At 34.3% G+C, this 14829-nt stretch overlaps 2 protein-coding genes across 3 annotated transcripts in view; both read left to right on the plus strand.

The window, feature by feature from the left end:
- Positions 1-14829, plus strand: part of LOC108685082 (WW domain-binding protein 4) — a 49012-nt gene that overhangs the window by 7507 nt on the left and 26676 nt on the right. The gene's annotated exons all lie outside the window — the stretch shown is intronic.
- Positions 6498-12010, plus strand: LOC108685083 (calmodulin-lysine N-methyltransferase). Its single transcript, XM_018189722.1, has 2 exons — positions 6498-7261; positions 11209-12010. The coding sequence occupies exons 1-2, from the start codon at positions 6605-6607 to the stop codon at positions 11560-11562; spliced, it is 1011 nt and encodes a 336-aa protein (XP_018045211.1). The 5' UTR covers positions 6498-6604; the 3' UTR covers positions 11563-12010.

Genomic DNA, 14829 nt, shown 5'->3' on the forward strand with positions numbered 1-14829 from the left:
ATAGCGTGTATTATTAATTTATTAATACTGATACGAATTGAATTGTTTAATATAGAATTTTTCGATAGTTGTATGAATGTTTTTTGTTGCATAATAAAAAATTTAAATTTTTTAAAATTCCCTGTTAGGCACACAAATCGAATTATAGAATTAAAATTCCGTATATATAAACCATATAACCATATAATATAAACTATCTGACGCAATTTCTGGCGATCACGCCTCGATTGTAGACTCCGTTAAATCGAATAGTCTTTATGCGCCTGTTTGCGTTCTCACGTCTTCTCTGGGCATATTTGCGTAGGTACAAATAATAGTATCGCCGCTGCGCATCTTACGTCAGCCGCACATGGCGCGAGATGCACGCTCTAGGGATGAGATATTTCGAGTAATCGGAACGGCAGAGAACGGAGATTTAATCGCGCGCCAACATACACATAAGTTTGTCCCGGAACTTAAAGTTAATTAATAATGAACGAACTCGTTTTCTACAATAGATTTAAGCTTCTGTTTACAGAAATCGTTTTGCTTTTGAAACAAACAAGCTACGTTTCTACGTTGCTATTGTTTTGTCTTCAGTTTGTCGATTGCACGTCTCAAATATTTAAGAATAAGAATGGGAGCATAGAGTTTTGCATAATTCATAATGCATAAGGTATAAGAAAATGAACCAATCAAGATCCTTCATTTCCTTTTTTTTTCCATGAAAGATTCTGATTGATTAATTTTCTTATTCTTTACGTATTATGTGTTATACAATGATCTTATGTTTTAGCCTTAAATTTTTAGGGTTAAAGATAAGCATAGCACAGCTAGCATAAAATCGTCTGAACCAATGAACATCCAACAAAAAATTGCCATATCGATATACATAACATATTCGTTGATCTATTTTATAACAATAGGCCTGTTTTTTTAGCTGAAATTTTGCTCCAATTCATCTTTCTTCCTTTTCTCTTCAGGAGGAGGGAGAAAGAAGAGAAGGAAGAAAGATGAACTGCAAAAATTCAGCCAAAAAAAGATCTAATATGTTATGTATTTCGCATGATATAGCCCTTATTAATACATATATGATATAACAAAGAATGTTCTCTTAAAATATTTGAGTGCAAAAATTTTCGAATTTCAAGAGGTGCATTATCATTAAAGGAAATTTATAGTTATAGCGTCTAAGAGGCCATCGGCTTCACGCACGAAGTAAAACCGCGACTGCTACTGTCATTGTGGATTCTATTTATGTCAAACAATATAAAGTAGAGACGTATGTGCCCACAGCTTCACTGCGGTTACATAAGTGTCGACGAAAGGGAAACGTACAGAAATGACGAGCGCATTGCGGCCGCTGCCGCGATGGGGAGATCAGCCACATTACTTCACGCTTTAATGAAATTAAATTTGAACTCGGATATCTATCGGATTATACGTTTTGAATTTAATATAGAAAATGTCATATCTCTCAAATCGCACGTCTTTCAATCTTTGATGCAAGAAATCCATCGTGATTTAATTATTAGCTTGTTCCAGTCTTTGATGATCTTTGAATATCTTTGTAATATCACACATATCATTAATATCACACTTATAAATTCTATTAATTAATTTATCCTTAATATAAAATAACTTTATTAATTTATTATTAGACTTACAAAATAATTCAATTTATTGTAATGCAATTTATGAAATGAACAATTAGTTTTACAATTAGTTTTAACAAGATCTAAGATTTTAAGAATGTTTCGTAAGAATTTGCAGAATAAATGTCAATTGTTATTCTTTCTCCTTATTTTCTTACTTTTTAATAAGAAGAAGATTTTATATACTGTTGTTGTATGAATCTGTGATTATTTGAATATTTATTCTCTAAATTTTTTGAAGTGGATTCTCACTCTAAAAAGTGAAAATTGAGTCAATTTTGAAAAAGAGCGGCTCAATTTTTAATCTTTAAGAGTGAGATCTACTCTTCAAAGTGAGATTCAATCTAAAAATTTTATAAGTAGCTTCGCGGTTAGTGTTCTCTTGATTGTCTTTTTATAGATAGATATTTTCATAAAAATTATAAGATTTTTTGGATAATTTTAAATTTTATATTTCATAGTTTATATATTAGTTTTTTGAATAAATAAATTATAAATAGCTATGATATTAGAGATACATCGACCGATTCCGTTTCGAAACAGTGTCATTGACCATTAAAAATTTGATTCTGTTATAATTACAATGAAATCGATTCGACGCGCCGTGATAGAAAACGTCGGAGCAATATCTCTCCGTGACATATAAATATCTTTCCGAATCCCGAAAAATCTCGCAAATAATTAACAAGCTGATTCTCTCAAGAACAGGGATGAGGGTTTAATGGACGTGGCTCAACTAGACAAGTAGTGACGTTTTGACGCGTGCCTCGGCAAGATAAATCGCTAATGGATCCAGAAACCCGAGACATCTGCAATAATATAGCGAAGATGTGAAGGATCTCTCTCGTCGTAAACGTAGGAATATGCTTAATGCTTTTTTTTATTGTCTTTCTGATGAACAATTCCGTTTTGCGTTTTTACTTTCTCGCAAAAGTGAAGGAGCAATCTTTTTTTTTTCTTTTTTTTTTCTCAGTATTTAGAAGTTTGTGATTGCCATATAAGTCTAAATCCACAATCCTGCTTTAAGAGACTGAAGCCGTAAAGCCGTAAGAAATTGATCAATCACAATCGATTATTTTTCTCATATTCGACTGTGATTGGTCGATTTCTCATGGCTTTACGGCTGACGATCTTTAAAGCAAGATTGTGGACCTAGACTAAAGAGAAAGAATTTCCGAGCAAATGCGCAAATAACTTCAGTGAATAATGGTAAAATTTTCGAGGTTCTCTCGCCTCGGCGATATACTTCTGAGGAAATTGAATTCCTCGTATTAGCCAAATCTATGTAAGTCGGAAACGATAACTGTTGATTGCCCGTAACTTATTCCAAAGGTGCAGGTTTTCCCCTCTTTGTTATAATCTTCTATGATGCACATCTTCATTTTTAAGAATTGAAATTCATAGTTCTGCGACTGTCATATCCTATTATTATCTTTAATATAAATTACATCCGTTTTGTTTAAATTAATAGTATTGCGAAGAAAACGTAGCTTTTTAACGCACATATATTCGTAGCTATATTCATTTGTTCCGGCTGTCATAATTTTGGCTTTCTTCCAAATCTTGTCACTGAGCGAAGAATTATTGGATTCTTTGTAAGCTTTCTTCTCAAATTTTATCCGTCGAACAGTGGAAAATGCCGACTATAAAATGCTAATTATAAAAATATACCAGGTGATACGTTAATTAATTTAATTATTTCATTTGTGCTATTTTCTGCGTCGGTTAAATTGAATCAAGACCGTAATAAACAAAATGGAATATATTCCTTTATTATTCACATTTTATTTTATTATTCACATTTATACAAAGTGAAATGCTTGCATTAAATTCCCGTGATATTGAATTGCTGTAGAAAATATTAATACACAATGTTTCCTGTGTTGCTTTTAACTGACTATGACATGGGAATTGTTTAAATTACAAATTCCAGGTAGCGCGCACGCGTTGTGTTTATTTAATAATAAATAAATTATTCGCATGTATATCGATGCTAGAAATTGATAGCCAATCAAAATCTGTGATGTGTGACAGAAAAATATCATTTTATTGTTAAAAAAAGTTCAATTTATTCAATTTCAATTTACTTTTTTCTTTTAGGTAATCTTTAATGAAGAATTTTTCTTGATAACTTAAAATTTAATTACTACGAATTAAAAAAATTTATTATTATGTATTCAAAACTTGTTGAATTTATTTTTTTTTAAAGAATATTATAAAATTTTAAAGAATTAACTTATATAATAAACAAATCGAATTTATTTCAATTTAATCTTGATTGAAGTATTGAACTTTAAATATTTAGAATATATTTAAAAATTGAATTCAGAATATATTTTGAATAAATTTGATGCTTGTGATGAAACTTATGATAGATTTGCTTTGAATATATAACTTTTTGAAATAAGTAATTAATATTTGAATATAGTATAATATGTATTTTTTTTCTGTGTAGAAATAAATTGCGTATACGCGATGTTAAACATGACTCATATAGTTAATGATCACTTTGTTTCTCTTTGAGCGTGAAGATAAATAAAAAATCCATTACTTTATTTATTATTTAGACTACACCGAGCCGTATGTATTGTTGATGATGAAAATAAACGTGTGGCGGATTCCATGTCCGGAATTCCACCATTTCGCTGCTTCGATCGAAACTGCGACCACACGAATCGTTTAAACAGACGAGAAGCGATCAACGGATGCGCTTTTCGTCACTCATCCGGAAACTTAGGCCAAGATTTAAACATTAGTTTCGTGACAGTTTAATATCTACGCCTTGGCACGAGACGCGCAAAGCGCATTAGCTACTAGATCTTCAGTAGCGATGTTGAAACCCAGACTTATGACACGCTCGGATAAGCCGGTTGTATATTATAACGGCATTTAATACCCGCCCATTGTTCTTTTTTCCCCCGGTCTTTATTATAATAATAAATTCGGTATATCTGCGCGCGAAGGGAGCACAGATATTGTTTCGCCACGTGTTTCGAGCCACAGTCGTTTCTTAATCGTGGCAGGATCAAGGGAACGGATAGAAACTAAAGCTGATACAAATGATCCGACATGAAAGCTTACGATAGCTGTAAGACTTTGAATTTATTATATAAAATGTTTAAAAAATGTTTTAATGCGCAAGAATCTCTATTGTGTATGCTTGTTATCAATAGCAACCCCATGCAATTAAAGCTTCGTAACTGGAACATTCACGTTCTCGGCTTTCTATCACGACAAGTTATAGCACTCGTATATCTGTAATAGATTGATGGGACGAAGAGCGTCGTAAAAATAGGAAATAAAACTTAAATACGATCTCAGGAGGCGAGAAATAATTATATCATCGAGCACGTGTTAGCCAATGCTGTGAATGTCATTTATTATACTTTAGTTTAAATATTATTAATTAAATATTATTAATAAATGAAAAGAACGGTTTTGCTAAAATAGTTAAAAATTTAGGTAGACACACAGATCTAGAAATAATTTTGTTTAAACCATTCAGATAATTAAGCAGGACGCAGTTTAAATTGTCATCAACATTTAAACGTTCTACATAATTTTAACTCTAGAATGCTGCCAATTGAAGGTTGACAAAAAACGGAGGGAATATTTTTCTACATAATTATAGCTTGAAAAGTTAGATACCGATTTAGTTAGATATCGATCTGTGAAAATAATTTTATGTTGGATGATTAAAATAATTATGTAGAACGCTTAATGAACGTTGATGAATTTATATTGCGTCCTGCTTAATTATTTTAATGATCCAAACAAAATTATTTTCAGATCTGTATCTATCTAAATTTTTAAATACTTTAGTAAAATCGTTTTTTTTTCTGTATACCTTTATGAAATGTTCGCGAATGAATATTGCAAGGAAATTGGAACGACAATTTTATATAATAAAGAATCAGCGGGAGCGATAAATTAACAATTTAATATAAGGGGCTACAAGCCCCTAGCTAGAAGTTATTTTAATAACAGAAATTCATACTTAAAACCAATAATTAAAAACAGACGTTTCAACTTACACATGAAGTCATTAGATATCACATGAAGCGATAATGTTCTATGGTTCTTTCGCGACAGCCCTCGTTCGAATGACAAATCTCCGAGAGTTCGCCAGCATAAATCATCATACCTTCTCTCAAGAAATTTCAACGAATTTCGATGTATGCCGTTCAATAGCGGCGCGGTCCAGCAATGCGGACTGCAAACTCACTATTGAACCCGATTCACCATTGAGCTTCGAATCTCAGAAAGCTCAGACAGAACATCTTTACGAAAGCGCAAAGCATATATAAGCACGCACGGGGAACACGACGTCTTGGGGAATACCCGCGGAGACGGTGTGGATGGAAGAAGATCAGCGCGAGGAAGAGGGAATGAAGAGAGAAGTCGCGCAGGCGCTGAGCCAACGCGTGGAGAACGCTCATCGTCCGCGTGGCGCGAGTTAGAACTTGACTTGGTGCTTTTAGTCTTGTTCCATCCCTTCGTCCATCCTCGTCCTTGTCGGGCGAGAGCAGCCCTCGAGGCGGAGTATCGTCAGAAAGGAAGTATGCATTCGGTGTCTGGACCGGTTGCGGTAAGAAGGACGCGGAGCATCCGACGAGGATTCCGCCCGATCCGCCGACTGAACCGGCAAATCCATGGCATTTACCAGCGATGAGGAGGAACACGCGTTGTCCCCACGTGCCTTCCACAGGTTCGCAGCAACGAGGTGAAGTGAAAGTTCATTGATGAAGTCTCCAATAAAAGCCTTCAAACGAAATTCTTTGACTAGGAGATATCTTTCCGGTGAACATCCACAGATGTGATTGCATGCAGTCGAAAATTGACACTGCATAAATCAGGGAGAAGTAGTAAGAAATAATCTTTCCTTTGAAATATAAAATTTTATAATCTGAGAAGAAAATTCTGGAAATTATACATGTTATCGAGTATCGATCGATGTGCCTGATTGCGATATGTCGCAGGAGATTTTTTCCCGTAGGGAGACACTCTCGGTCGAGACGAATGATCCTCGTAATTCAAAAAGGAGTACTCGCGCTCTACGTCGATGGCGCATCTTAGCCAGAGCGCTGACAGGCTCGCCAGAGCCGATCGGCAGCGAGTCTGACGAGGAGGTGTCGGTGAGACGATTCACCAGTTTTGGTCTGCTGAAGTGTGCGCTGCTGGAAAACATGCTGGCGGACGGCGAGTTCAGTTGGTGCGAGTACTCGACTCAGCTGGACGGTCGGTCGTACAACGTGCAGATACGTCGGATAAGCAAGTGTTTCACAGCGAGCGAGCTGATCGGCTTCAACAATACTGGCAACGTGTGCGTGTGGCCGTCCGAAGAGTGTCTGGCCTACTATCTGCTGAGGAATCACGGCCTCTGCCGGAATCGGAACGTCCTTGAACTTGGTGGTGGCATGAGTTGTCTGGCCGGTGTACTCGCCGCCAAATACTGCAATCCCAGCACCGTCACCCTCACGGACGGTAACGTGACCAGCGTCGACAACGTGCGCTGCATCGTCGCCAGGAACGACATGACGCATCTGGTAGAGTGTGGAGTCGTTCAGTGGGCTCAAGCCGCCAGGGCCCTTCGACAGACGATGACGATCAACGGTAACCGCGTTAAGGTGAATGTCCAAATTCGATCTTGAAAGAGCGATTGATAGCCCGACGATTAAAATAGTGCATTGAAACTATTGCATTGATTGTGAGAGAAATGTTGCGTATGATATGTGACTTACGAAAACTTACTTATTTTTTAAGTTAAAAATTTTGTTCTAATCAAAATTTGACTAGGCTAATGAAAATTTTTTAATTAAAAAGTAAGTGTGAAGTCGGTCAGCAAACGAAAATTAATTATTAAGAGGACTTTTTAGTCATTGAAGAGATACTCGATAGGTCACACAGAAATCGCATCTTGAATTGCCTTAACAATTTCCGCAGTTTCCAGATTTTCTGTAAAATTTCATTTTAATTTAGATCGTAGAAGGATTACATTATTTCTTTGAAATTGTGTATCGTAAATACATTTATTCACCATCTTTATTTCTTCAATATGAAACGTATTTCCATTGCTTTTTAATAGACTGTATTCGATGTGATTTCTACGAACAAAGAATTGTGGGCGCCTAGTTAAAAATACAAAAAAGCATATTCTCAAAGCGATATTGAAACGTGACGGGAATGCTTCTACAATGATATTATACGCAGCTACAAAAAGGCCGGAAATTAAATATTGAAAATGTTAATGAGAAAGGCGTTTTTTAACTTTTATCATCACGATGCAGACGTTAACATTTACATTAAATAAATATCTATTCGTACATTGGGTACTTAGAAAAGTTAAATTATCATAAATTCGTACAACAATAATAAGAAATATTATGCATTGGAATTTTTCCAAGGAATCCACTTTGTTTTCGAGTTTTAAATTCCCGGTGATATATACAGGTTTTACAATTAGATAAATCTTGGAAGTGCGAGAAACATTTGCATTTACATGAATTCCAAGGATCTGCAAGTGACTTTGGGAATCGAAGGGTCTGCTTCGTACTTAGCTAATCGTGACATAGAATTCAGCTTGGTCGCCGACCCTGCGATCGAATAATGCGTCTCGTAAACTCCGACCGCGACGTGATTCGCATCTGTAACCAGGACGATAGCGATGAGTTCGCTACCGTAATCGACGACGGATCATCGGATATCGACACGCCCGGTTTCGCGATTGCACGTTCCGACAGCAATGCGCTACTCGTTGCCACGATCAATGAGTCATTGCGGTCATTGCGATGAATAGAAAAATTGAGGCTTTGTCAGAGAAGCATAATGCAGTCGGGAATCATAGAATAAATAGAGGAACGATAATCCGCGATCAAAGAGTGGTTCGTACTTTTGCGATAATATAGAGTTGGCGCTTTTGAAAAAATTTCCTGATTTGAAATCAGAAAAGTTTAAGGGCAAGAGAGATTCTAAGAGTTTGGCAAAACGATAAGTTCTGTCTGAATGAATAATCAAGAGTTATCAGTTCCAAATATGTCATTGATAATCAAAATCATTGAATTTACAATGTAATTCAATTAAAAAATCAATGATACATGGAATCCTTAATCTTGCTTTATATACATTTAATGTATATTGGAACTAACTTATATTGGTATTTTAATTATATAATGCTCAAACTTTTTTTCTTTTTCGGTTAACTCTACTAATTACAGTGGCATATTTAGAATTGATAATACTCAATCACTATCCAATGATTCAATTTTAGAGAGAGAGAGAGAGAGATTTTTTTTTGCTATTATAATTTATGCTATTATAAAATATTGCCTAATTTATGCTCTCATAAAATATGTTGTAAAAGGCATCATGAAAGAACGTATCTCTTGCGAAGCACGTACTATGTTATGGAGTCATGTAACAAAGACTTATTGTAGTATATTTCGAGATGTCATACTATCACAATGTGGTTGTCACTGCTTATTTATGAGATATTCTAGAAAATATATATGCGAAAATATTATGTTACATCTGAATTTCTTGTTGAAAAATTTAACTTAGATTTTTTAGATCAATATTGGAAATTAATTTTAATGAACTTAAGGCTTCTCACAGCTTAAAATTTACTACTTATTTTGTAATTTTTACATGTCGCTATCATATTCTGATATTTTTAATTTTTTAATTATTTTCAAGTAAAACACTAAAAAATTTAAAAGCCCTACATAAAAAAAAGACTATTCTTAAAAACTATTCTTACCAACCATAATATATTCATATACGGTATGTATATGCAAAAATATTGTAATCTTGCTTTAAAGATTTTAATCTTGATTTGATGGAATTTATATTGATATAAGATTTTTAATTGAGCAAGTCTTGATTGAGTGCAAAGTAATACTTGCCTCAAAACAAATTTATAATAAAATATAAATTAAGACTAATATCTTTGAAGCAAGATTACAATATTTTTGTTTATATATGAGTACATTATGGTTGATTTAAGAATAATCTCTTTCTTTCTATGTAGTAGTTAGAAAATATAATATATACTTGATTTCCTGTGTATTCTTCTCGATATGTACCGCGAAGAAGTCATATAAGAAGTCATATAACCTTAGAATCCCCGCGTCTTTGCGATGTCCAGTTCAGATACATAAACACACCATTCAGATATTTCCGGCTAAAGTATCTCAGCTCCATTTCCGGTAGTCTTTATGATGTAGCCTCTGTAGCTCTTCCGGTAGCTTGCAACGTTCTATGCAATTGACATCTTTTTCGTGGGAAATTTTCGCTTGACCGGAACCAATGAAGTTTTCACTGGCTAACCAAAATCGAAGATCATTCGATCGACTGAGATTAATTGCAAAAGCGGTCATTTGACTTCGTCTATTTATGCGAAAACCATTGTCGAATTTATCTGAAAAAAAATTCGACATTGAAAGATTGAACGTCTTTCCAACGTATCTCTATCGATTTTTGCGGTCGAATTTCTGTAGATTTCTTCTTTTTAATTTGAAAATCATTGATTTCATTTGATATATCCTTAATGGGATTCAAATAATAAAATAAAAATACGGATAGGGAGTTATTTTATTGGTCAAAACCACGAAATATATCGCGAATAAACTTGATCGAGATATACACATTCCATGGAAAAAACGGTTTTGCTGAAGTATCTAAAAATTTAGCTAGATAGATCTGAAAATAATTTTGTTGAAATATATAATAAGATTTTTTTCTCCTTTCTTGGCAATGTAAGCTGAAATAATACGTGTATTCTATATAATAATAAGACTCTTAATCTTAAACAAGTTGGAGTTAATAAGAGCATATACGAGTTAAGTGCCGAAATTCATATGCAAATGTAAGTACAATCTTTAAAATTGTTTCTTAATATGATAAAATTTTACTACATACTACGTTAAAACTTCCAAATTTCGTAAGCTATTTTGAAATATCAAATAATACCTGTAGAACGCTCAAGTTGATTGAGTAGAATATAAAAAAATGTTTTGCAGCTCATCGTGTTTGAATTTCCTATATAATTATTATTTCATATAATAGTTTAACAATATTATTTTCTGTCTAGCTAAATTTTTAAATACAACAGCAAAATCGTTCTTTCCGTACAATATTTAAATTCTTTTTTTCGAATCGATATAATATTTTGCATGTCTGTAATACCAATTACTTATAGATATAATAATGTTATATAACTTTTTTTTTATTTTTTAAAATTATTTTGAAAAATTACAGAGATTATACATTAAAAAAATTATTTTAACAGTTTGACAGATTATTTTATCTGATAAAATCATCTTTTCTCTCCGTCATGAGAAACGATTAAAGTTCTTGAGTTATCTTTTACATTTGTACAAAGTTTCAGATTCTCCCGATTTTACGAATTGCCAAACTTCTCGTATAAGTATCCTTCGCAAATATACGAAGCGAATCTATCGTTCTTTGAACTTCATATTCAATCAGAGTGACGCGTATTCCAAGTCGAGATTTGCGAATACATTGATTCTTGTCTCAGCCGCCAGATTGAAATCTGGATTATGATTTCTCGATATAGACCCGGACGACTGACGAAAATACTCGATTGCCGTCGGGTCTTTATGACGTGATCCTAAGCGCCGACTGCCTCTTCTTCGACGACGCTCGTTTGGATCTGGTGGAGACGATCTATGGCTGGCTCACTGACGACGGGATCGCCTTGGTGATGGCACCTAGACGTGGCATGACATTCCAGAAGTTTGCCGAGGCGTCGATCAAACGTGGCTTCATAGCGCGTCAGACAGAACGGTACGACGACATGGTGTGGTCGAGGCATCTGGAGCTGCTGGAGAATAGTCCGGAGTATTGTCCGGATCTGCATTATCCGGTATTGCTGGAACTCACCAAGCAGAAGAAGATGCCACCCGGATGATCGGGCTTGACGAGGACGACCGGCCGGACGAGAGTCTCAGCGAGGAATGAAAACATGTCTGTGAACATGTTCTTCTTTTTAAATATGTACACTCTTTCTTTGTGTCTGCGCGCGAAATAAAATTATTGCGGAAGGGAATGAATGTATTACTTCCGAGTGAAGATGCGCGTTCGCTGTAATGAGATATAAAGATGTATAAAGCTGCCTTTATGTCGTTCAGCAATGTCAAGGTCGCTTTTTTTATTAGTGCGTCTGATAAAACGTTTAGCGGTCACATTCACTCGCGGATCGATCTTCCGTTCGTACGCATCGTTCCACATCATCGCTGCTATCGGAAAAGTTCAATAAGGAAGGTATTATGTGCAACGTGCGAGAATTGCTCGGCGAGCTCTCTTGAACAATGTCCCGGTCTTCCTTTCTCATTAATTAATAACCCATGGATATTTTGTGATACTCGATATTTTATGAATGAATGCATATCCAAAAATACAAATGTTACTCTCTAAATTCTTTAGAGTGGAATCTCACTCTAAAGAATGAAAATTGAGCTAATCTTGAAAGAGTGTGGCTCAATCCTTAAAAGTAAGATTTTACCTTTAGAGTGAGAGTCATTTTAAATGTTTTAGAGAGTGATTATATCCATGCTTTTAACATCTCATATATTTATTTGAACTGAACTACGTACATATGATCAATTTGGTAGAGGCGTACAATATTTATTTAAAGCGCGTCTTGCAGCGCGAATATTTGCAGCAAATAGACGCGGAGTAGTTCAGCGAGCCATAATCCTTCGCTTTAAATTAGTTTAAAATATCGTAGAGCTACACAGATATTATTCTCATTCGCAGCAGGTGAAACTTCTGGCACCATTTTGCACGCGGCACATATCAAGAAATGAACTCCAACGGCGAATATTACAAAATGTTTCGAATTATTGAATTCTACGATGAGAAAGAATGTCGAACTTAGGCTAATATTCGTAATCGATTCTTATTTCAAGACTGTCTTAAGTAAGCTTGAGATATTAATACAATTCTGTGATTGGTTTATCACATCTTAAAATTGTACTTAAGATCTTAAATATAAGAATTGACTATGAATACTAGCCTTAAACTTATCTCTGAAATATTTATATCATGATATACGTCGGACGACAAAGATTGTATTACAGAAAATAGATTTTCAATTAGCCAAAGTTTTCGAGGATTAATCGTCTAATAATTTATGAACATAAATCTTCGAAGAAACGTATTTATAAATTATGAATTTCTTTCAAAATAGATCGTATAGTGTCCATTACGTCTCAATATATTTTTCATCTGATGTTAAAACATGAATCTTGATAGAAAGGACCTTTCTTAGGCGTACCTGATTTTATATTGAACCTGGTAGAAATATCGAAAAGACGATCGAATTTCGAACTAAAGTGTCGTTTATAATACGGCAACGCGATACTGATAATTTTATTTTCAATCATCAATTAAACGTCGACAGTAAGTATAATAGATAACTCGAGCAATCTCTCGAGTTCCTCGTTCTTCGCAGCCGACAGGACCAATTGTATAGACCGAGTAATGTTTAGATACAGCCGAACCATAACTGGTAGACTGCGAAGTCATTTCCAGTAAGTTCTATTCATTGCAAAACTGCGCTAAAAGACATCTCCGTATTCTTGAATAAGGAAGAGAGTATATTGCTACTGTTTAATGCTATTTGGGTCCAAAACTGAAGCAAAATCTTTGACAGGAGCGAAATATTGCGAACATTTGCTGATTCAGCGATTCAGCGTTAATGGATTCAAACGTTAATGAAATATCAATTATTATAATTGTTATTATAAACAGAGACAGATATAGATCGTTGTACTCGATATAGTTGCAAGATAAATTTAAGAATTTGGGACGAATTCTTACGCAAATCGATTTTGCCTTATTCATATTACATTGTAGTAATTTATTTATTTATTTATTTAGATGCGTTTATATCCTTTTGACAAAGGAATTCTCGAGTATTTTCAAAGCATCTCTGATCATGTTATGAACCTATTACCTCAAAGGACCAATATTTATAGGCACAGTTAAGTCTAGTCAGAATTACCAAACGTACTTCCATTATTGCGTATCTTCTTATACATGTATAAGAGTCAAGTGTCCATAAAATCTCTCTATTTGTGTAAAGACAGAATTATATAATAAATTAAAGAATTTAGTTTAGACAGGAAATGTCGTTCAGAAAGAATGATTTTGCTGAACTATCTAAAAATTTAGCTAGATGCAGATCTAAAAATAATTTTGGACTATCAAAATTATTATGTAAACGCTTAAATGATATAATGAACGATATTGTAAAAAGTTTTAACATTTCAGCAATTAGTTTAAACTACTGTACATAATTATATTGATGGTCAAAACAAAATTATTTTTAAATTTGCACCTAAATTTTTAGATATTTTATCAAAATCGTTTTTTGCGTGCAGAAAGAATAGAAGCTAATTAAAAAAAAAATCAATAATTTTCTAACATTTTTGTACAATTGAAGATTAAAATCAGCAAACACATTTTCCCGAGGCTGTTAATCCACGTGGCTAGACGGGAGAATTTATGGACCCTTTTTAGCCCTAGAGAGCCATTTATGTACATATGCATTACGTGCGAGAGAATCTCCATAGTAATAAACTATTTTCACTTAAAAGCGCTGCATTTTTCTCGTGTCGCCCATTTCCCTCGGACGAAGATAATACAATCATCACATTGCGCTCGCGTCACAAGACGTCGGAGAAATGCCGTTGACAAATCCACAACGATGCGGTCGCGCATCGCTGCGTCAGAATAAATAATATCATTTAGCGTTCGTCAAACACCCTGCCTATTTCCTAGTCTGTCGTGCAATAGCTATGTTTGTCCATCTTGAGTCTGTCTATATGATTAATTATATACGCAAGTATTTCCTTTCATAGAAGTTGCCAGAATCTGACGCAATCTTTACAGGATTGTCCACTTGGTTTCTTAGGATCGAGGTATTTCTAGTTAAGTTTAAGTCTCCAAATTTTAAAAGACTCGTGATTTTATTGTAATAGTCCAAATCACACAGCCCTAATAGATAGAAGACAAAGGACATTGCGACTAACATATTCCGGAGTAAAACAAAATATAATAACAATAAATAAAAAAAGTATAATATGAAATTTTATAATATGTATATAATCTATCATCTATTAGCTCTGCTTCGTTCCACGAAATTCAATTTTTTTACCGTACGACGTTTTGT

Source organism: Atta colombica, unplaced genomic scaffold (genome assembly GCF_001594045.1).
Source record: "Atta colombica isolate Treedump-2 unplaced genomic scaffold, Acol1.0 scaffold145, whole genome shotgun sequence".
NCBI lineage: Eukaryota > Metazoa > Arthropoda > Insecta > Hymenoptera > Formicidae > Atta > Atta colombica.

Coding starts and splice junctions, on each gene's coding strand:
- LOC108685083 (XM_018189722.1), top strand. CDS start 6,605: ATGTCGCAGGAGATTTTTTCCCGTAGGGAGACACTCTCGGTCGAGACG. Junction 7,262..11,208: donor TCAACGGTAACCGCGTTAAG/GTGAATGTCCAA, acceptor TTCTCGATATAG/ACCCGGACGACTGACGAAAA.